Source organism: Mandrillus leucophaeus, unplaced genomic scaffold (assembly GCF_000951045.1).
Source record: "Mandrillus leucophaeus isolate KB7577 unplaced genomic scaffold, Mleu.le_1.0 Scaffold439, whole genome shotgun sequence".
Classification (NCBI taxonomy): domain Eukaryota; kingdom Metazoa; phylum Chordata; class Mammalia; order Primates; family Cercopithecidae; genus Mandrillus; species Mandrillus leucophaeus.
In genome coordinates, this window is record NW_012104687.1 from 525,271 (window position 1) to 532,632 (window position 7,362).

The window sequence follows — 7,362 nt, forward strand, 5'->3', positions numbered from 1 at the left end:
AAAAAAAAAAAAAAAAAAAAAAAAACTCGTCTCTACACAAAATACGAAAATTAGCTGGTATGGTGACATGCACCTGTGGCCCCAGCTACTCGGGGGGCTGAAGTGGGAGGATCCCTGGAGCCTAGGAGATGGAGGCTTCAGCGAGCCGTGATCACACCACTGCACTCCATCTTGGGTGACACAGTGAGACCCCGACTCAAATAAAATAAAATAAAAAATGGCCGGGTGCCGTGGCTCACTCCTGCATTCCCAGCACTTTGGGAGGAGGGTGCTGAGGAGGGTGGATTGCCTGAGCTCGTACTCAATAAATACAAAGCCTCCCCGTACCCGCACCTGTGTGGCCGGAGCCTCCCCGAGGAGCACAGCCCCCTGTGTTGTGGCACCCGGTCCCATCGACCGTCCAAGGGCTGAGGAGTGCGGGTCCAGGGCGCGCGCCTGGCAGGCAGCTCCGCCTTCAGCCCCAGTGCGGGATCCACCGGGTGATGCCAGCTGGGCTCCTGAGTCTAGTGGGGACTGGGAGAACCTTTATGTCTAGCTAAGGGATTGTAAATACACCAATCAGTACTCTGTGTGTAGCTCAAGGTTTGTAAATGCACCAATCAGTGCTCTGTATCTAGCTAATCTAGTGGGGACTTGGAGAACTTTTCCGTGTAGCACTCTGTGTCTAGCTACAGGATTGTAAACACACCAATCAGCACTCTGTGTCTAGCTACAGAATTGTAAACGCACCAATCAGCACTCTGTCAAAATGGACCAATCAGCTCTCTGTAAAATGGACCAATCAGCAGGATGTGGGTGGGGTCAGATAAGGGAATAAATGCAGGCTGCGGGAGCCAGCAGTTGCAACCGGATTAGGTCCCCTTCCACACTGTGGCAGGTTTGTTCTTTCACTCTTTATAGTAAGTCTTGTTGTTGGTCGCTCTTTGGATCCACGCTGCCTTTAAGAGCTGTAACACTCACCGTGGAGGTCTGCAGCTTCACTCCTGAAATCAGCGAGACCCCTTGAACCCACCAGAAGGAAGAAACTGCAGACACATGTGAACATCTGAACGAACAAACTCCGGACACACCATCTTTAAGAACTGTAACACTCACCACGAGGGTCCGCAGCTTCATGCCTGAAGTCAGCAAGACCAAGAACCCACGAATTCCAGACGCACCACTATACTCCAACCTGGGCGATAAGAGTGAGAACCTGTTTCAAAAATATATATATATATATTTTGTATTTGACATCTTTCACCTGGTATAATGTTTTCGAGATTCACCTATATTGTAGCATGGACCAATAATCTGTCTCTTTTTAAGGCTGAAACATACTCTGCTGTATGGCTGCGCCACAATTTGCTTACCTTTTCATCAGCTGATGGATGCTTGGGTTGGTTCCACCCTTTGGTTTTGGTGATTAATGTTGCTCTGTGCACTCGTGCAGATTTTGTTTTTTTTTCTTTTTGAGATGGAGTTTCGCTCTTGTCACCCAGACTGGAGTGCAATAGTGCAATCTCAGCTTTCTACAACCTCTGCCTCCCGGGTTTGAGTGATTCTCCTGCCTCAGCCTCCTGAGTAGCTGGGATTACAGGCATGCACCACCACGGCTGGCTCATTTTATATTTTTAGTAGAAATGGCGTTTCACCATGTTGACAAGGCTGGTCTCGAACTCCTGACCTCAGGTGATTGACCCACCTTGGCCTCCCAAAGTGCTGGGATTACACCGGCCACCACGCCTGGCCGTTTGTGCAGATTTTCACATGGACGAATGTTTTCACTTCTCTTGAGTATATATCCAGGAGCGGAATTGCTGGGTCCTCTGAAAGCTCCATGTTTGTTTGAGGAACTGCCAGACTGTTTCCCAAAGTGGTTGTACCATTTTACATTCTCACTGATGATTTTACTTAATTCATGGTTAATGAAGGAACCAGTAAGATGTTACAACCAGTTCAAAGAAGAAGGCAAAGAACAGATGATATCTGTAGGTCAGGGAATATTGAAATGAATGTGCACAGAGGTAACACTGACCTCTTCCACAGTGGGGAAGGAGAGTCTACTGGACTTGAACAGGACAGGACAGAATCTGCTTGTCTGTAGACAAGAAGTATGTTGCATTTCTGTGGGCTACTTACAATAGACAAGAGTTGTAAAATAGCTCAAAGGCAAAGAAAAATGCTCACCCCCTTGAGAATCAGACAATGCATAAATGGTATTGGATATTTTTTGTGATTTTTTTGCTTATTCCAAATTTTTCACACCTCTGTCACCTTGGGCGTAAAGGAAATAATGTATACAGTGGTCCATTTCCAAAACAAAGTGGCTTGAATAGGTTTGAGTCCGCAAAAAGAATATACTAGGCCCCTGCTTTGATGGCCGGTGCCTGCTTGTCGGGGGCCCCCTTAGTTGCCCTCAACCAAACTAAAAAAGTTGAGTCTAAAATGAAAGTTTACTAGCCTGCAAAATAGCTCGCTTTGTCTATTCTTAACAGCTGGCCTGACTACCTAGGTCATTAAGTCAAATACTTGAGAAAGCCCTAAGCTGACTATAATTGCAATGTATTGTGGGCTGCAACAAAATGCAACAAGAAAATCCTGAAGAAAACACCTAAAACTCCTACCCAACAACCAATAAGCGACATCCAGGAAGACTGTGATCCTACAGTACTCAGCCTATGAGGAACCAGGGGAGGGACCTGCGCAGTAGGGGGTAAATTGCTTGTAACTGTGCTGGGTGTGCCTGCCCACCAGACACCTGATCTTGTAAGACCTTCACTAAAAGTCTCTCTTCCACTGTTGTCCGTGCCTCTGAGTCCATTCTTTGGGTTTGGACAGGTAAGTTGGTTTCTCACAGGGCTGATGACTGGCTTTACACCTCACCTTCCCAGAGCAACTTCATCACCAACCTCTATACCAATGCAGCCCCATTGCCAGCCTCAGCTTCTGACCAGAGCTCCAATGGGGAATGGGCCACCACCTGCCTGCATCCCCCACCCCCGGCATGTCCCACAGTCCCTCATGCAACATCTGCCTCCTGAACCTGTCATCTCCCCATGTCCCCACTGGCTCCGCCACCTGTGTGCTCCATCTCAGCGAGGGCCCCACCACCCATTCAGTCCCCAGACACTCCCCACACGCTGCCAGGTCCCAGGCTGGGTCATTTTTCACTCACTTATTGAATAGCTGTGACCAGTGTGTTTACAGCACAGTATGGGACTGCAGGCGCAGTGTGCAGTCACGCTGCCTGAGGTTTGGATTTGGGCTCTACTGATTTCCAGTTAGGGATCTTGGGCAAAGTATTCAACCTCTCTGTGCCTCAGTTTCCTCTGTAAAATGGCAAGAGAAATCGTGAGAAACCCCTCACGATTGGGGTTAGGTGAACTGATGAGGTGTGGGGTGCATATTCAATTGCCCTGTAATGACGACAGCGATAGTAACTGACGACATCAATAGTAATGATGACAACTCCCTTTCCAGAGCAAGGATAAGTGGTATAAGTGCCTGGTTCCTCTGAATCCTCACCAAGACCCCCAGGGTTCAATTCTGAAATGTCACTTTGCTGGGTGCCTGGCATAAAATAAACATTCATTATTCCGGATGAATATTGAATGGAGTATTGGTTAGAATGAGTTTGGCTTCTGAAAAACAGACCCACTGGTTGGCTGGCCCCAAGGCTTTGGCCCCAGACCCGGCAGGTCCACACCTTCCCTGTCCAGGCCTGGACCCAGTGTCCCCAGTGTCCTCCAGTCTGATGAGAGGGTGACACCTGCTGGTGAAAAGCTGGATGTGCAGCCACAGGCCGCCTTTCTCCTTGAGGGTCTCAAATTCCCTCTGCAGCCTTGTCCTTGGGGCCTTTAGGAAAGTGGAATGGGCATATGTCGCCCAGATTGTACTGTATCCTCTTCTCTGGTCCAAACCATTGCTCTCCTTTGTCAGGATTAAGACTCAGCCTCCTGTGCCTCCTCCCCTGCAGGCAGAAGGCCGGGAGGGATCCTTTTCAAAGGTATGTCTGGCCATGACACTGTCTGCTCACAATTTCCAGTGCTGCCATCTGGGAATAAGATCTAAGATCTAAAGGTCTTGTTGTAGCCTGCCAGGCCTCACCTGATGCAGCTCCTGCCACTTTTTTTTTCTTTTTTTTTTTTTGAGACAGCCTTGCTCTTGCTGTTACCCAGGCTGGAGTGCAGTGGCAAGATCTCGGCTCACTGCAACCTCTGCCTTCTAGGTTCAAGCAATTCTCTCGCCTCAGCTTCCCAAGTAGCTGGGATTATAGGTGCCCGCCACCACGCCTGGCTAAATTTTGTATTTTTAGTAGACATGGATTTTCACCAAGTTGGCCAGGCTGATCTCAAACTCCTGACCTCAGGTGATCTCCCCCCGCCTCCCCCGCCTCCCCCGCCTCGGCCTCGGCCTCCCAAAGTGCTGGGATTACAGGCATGAGCCACCACGCCTGACCTCCTGCCACTTTTCTGATCTGTTTGTTTTGTGTGTGTGCATTGCCTGTCTCCCCCAACTAGAGGATAAGCTCTTTCGTGGCTGGGCCTCATTGTCTTATTCATTGCTCCATCGCATGGTCTAGTCCAAAGCCTGGCATTCAGTGGGTGCCCAATAAATACTTGGTGAATAAATAAATGAATGATTACCCTAGCCAGACTGAATGACTGCTCCTTCTGCCCAGACCACTCCCCACTTGCTCCCCCACCCCACCCTTTCGTATAGCTTAGTCACTGGTCAGATCTCATTTTAGGCATCACTTCCTACAGGAAGCCCTCCCTGATCTCCTCTTTCCGGAGTGGAGTGGTTGCCCTCCAGCATCATTCTGTCTTGCCCTTACTGTTGCACTTCTCAGAAGTTATGGCAATTGTCTGCCTTCTTTCTGGCCTCCCCAACCTGGCTGTGAGCTCCTTGAGGCCAGGGTTACACTTATTCTCTGCGTGCCCTCTCTGCCTAGAAGAGACGCTACCAGGATGACAGGGTATATACCTCACAGTTACGAGCAAGAATATGGGCACCAGGCTTGCCTGAGTTCTAATCTCAACGGTACCAGTCTATGGAACTTTGAGTCCATTCTTCAACCTCTCTGTGCCTCAGCATTCTAACCTATAAAGTGGTGGCAAATATAGTGCCCATGTTGTTTATGTGACACAGAGTAAATGGTCAATACATGTTAAATGTTAGTGCCTATTATTTGTAGGAACCTAGTAAAATAGTCATTGAATAAATTAATGACCGGATACGGTGGCTCACACCTGTAATCCAAGCACTTTGGAAAGCTGAAGCGGGAGGATAGCTTGAGGCCAGGAGTTCAAGACCAGCCTGGGCAGTACAGCGAGACCTCTTCTCTACTGAAACTCAAAGAAGTCAAGCTGGACGGAGTGGTGCACCTGTAGTCTCAGCTACTCGGGAGGCTGAGGCAGGAGGATCACTTGAGTCCAGGAGTTTGAGGCTGTAGTGAGCTGTGATTGTTCCATTGCACTCCAGCCTGGGTGATAGAGTGAGACTCTGTCTCTAAAATAAATAAATACATAAAAACTCAGTGATTTTTATCTGGGAGCCTTGAGACTGACTTCCTTAAATAGGTTGATTTAGGGTTTTTTACAGTGCTGTGCATCTCTTAGACTTACAGACACCCTCACACCACACCAGTAACCCCACCTCCTACTTAGGGAACACAGTTACCCTGAAGGGTGAACCTCCTCCCCTAACCTTTTTTTTTTTTTTAATCCTTAGAAGGCAGCATGAGCCTGGTATGCAGTAGATGCTCAATAAATAATATGTCTCATTTTCATTCGTTCAAATATAATACTCTATTTCTGAGCACCTCCTTCCCTTTTGAGAAGCCAGGTCCCCTTATTTCCCATCTCAGATCCCCAGGTCCCACCTGGGCTGCCTTCTGGGATGGAGTCTCCTGGAAGCCAACTTCCCTGAGCCTCCCAGCCCCCACTGGCATGCCTTTGCAGTAACCTACACGTTCGCCTCTGAGCCAAGATGGCAGTAAGAAACCCGCTGCCCCTCCCCGTCATGCTGGGGCATTCTGACCTCCTCTCGGGCCTGCCCTGGGTAAGATGACAGCAGGTGACCCTGGGGAGGGTGGATTTTCTCAGGGCTGGCCCCTTCTCATCTTTTAGATCACACTTTTTTGCCTGCGCAGAGAGGCCCTTCCCAAGCACTGCATCAGGGAAGGCCTTCACCCCAATCACTCTCCATCTAGCATCCTGTTTCAGTTCCTGCAGAGCATTCGCCATTGTTCAAAATCATCTTTATTTATTGGGTTACTTTATTTATTCGGGTTGGGTTCCCTCCACCCCAAAAATACCAGCTCCAAGAAACCCATGGTATCTCCCCAGCACTTTGCAGGGCCTGGCATGTAGAAGATGTACCAGTAATATTTGCTCTATGAATGAATGAATCTCTTCATGTGCGGGTGCCTTATCCTGCCTCTGCCACTCGATGGATGTTTCAGATGCCACTTAGCGGATCTAATGATCTTTCCTTGGCTCAAGCACAAAAGACTCCTGCTTATCTGGGGAAGCAGGGCCAGGCCCTGGAAATTGCAGCCTCCGGGCATCAGAGCCTGGCCCTTCCAGCTAATCTGCCTGCCCACAGACACAAGAGGAGAGGGCTTTCAGTGAATCCTTGACTGTTCCCCAAGGCGAAGACCTCACAGGCACCGTCTTCACAGGTTTCTCCTTAGCCTCAGGAACCTCCTGGGGGCAGAGTGGGCTGACTGGGAAGGAAGCTGCGGCGGCAGCCCCTCTGCAGAGTGGCAGGGTGGCCCTGGCCTGGGCAAGGCATCCCCCACCCATGGGGGTCACCCGAGTCAGATGGGGCCAGTTTTCCCCACAGAACACAAGGTAGGTCTTCATTGGTGGGGTGACAAGCCCTTGACTGGGACTAGGGGCTTGGGGTGGTGATGCGGTTGCTGCCAGGGAGAGCTGCCTCCCCTGGGTGCAGTCAATAACAAAAGTCAAATGAGCCGTGGGGACGGTCTTCTGATGCCCGGCCAGCTTCCCACCTAGAAGGGAGGAAGAGACCGAAAGTGAGCACAAGCAAGGGATTTTCCCCCGAGAGAGGGTCTCCCTCTGTCGCCCAGGCTGGAGTGCAGTGGCACGATCGTGGCTCACTGCAGCCTCAGCCTCAGGGGGCTCAACCCATCCTCCCATCTTAGCCCCCTAAGTGGCTGGGACTACAGGCTCATGCCACCACACCTGGTGAATTTTAAAATTTTTTGTAGAGATGAGGTTTCCCTATGTTGCCCAGGCTGGTCTCAAATTCCTGGACTCAAGAAATCCTTCTGCCTCAGCCCAATGAGCACTGGGATTACAGGCGTGAGCCACCGCACCCGACCGGGACATGGTTTCCTGAATTCATTTGTTT

General features: G+C 49.9%; 1 protein-coding gene across 2 annotated transcripts in view; it reads right to left on the reverse strand.

Moving 5' to 3' along the window:
* Positions 1-6,232: 6,232 nt before the first annotated feature.
* Positions 6,233-7,362, reverse strand: part of LOC105549423 (chromosome unknown open reading frame, human C1orf64) — a 2,800-nt gene continuing 1,670 nt past the window's right edge. The window contains exons 2-3 of one of the 2 annotated variants that reach the window (XM_011993963.1): positions 6,573-7,000; positions 6,233-6,526 (exon numbers count right to left, since the gene is read on the reverse strand). In XM_011993963.1, the coding sequence (XP_011849353.1) occupies positions 6,573-7,000 (428 nt within the window). In that variant the 3' untranslated portion in view covers positions 6,233-6,526. Of the gene's footprint in view, positions 7,001-7,362 lie in introns of both variants that reach the window. The other variant, XM_011993962.1, reaches the window with a different exon arrangement.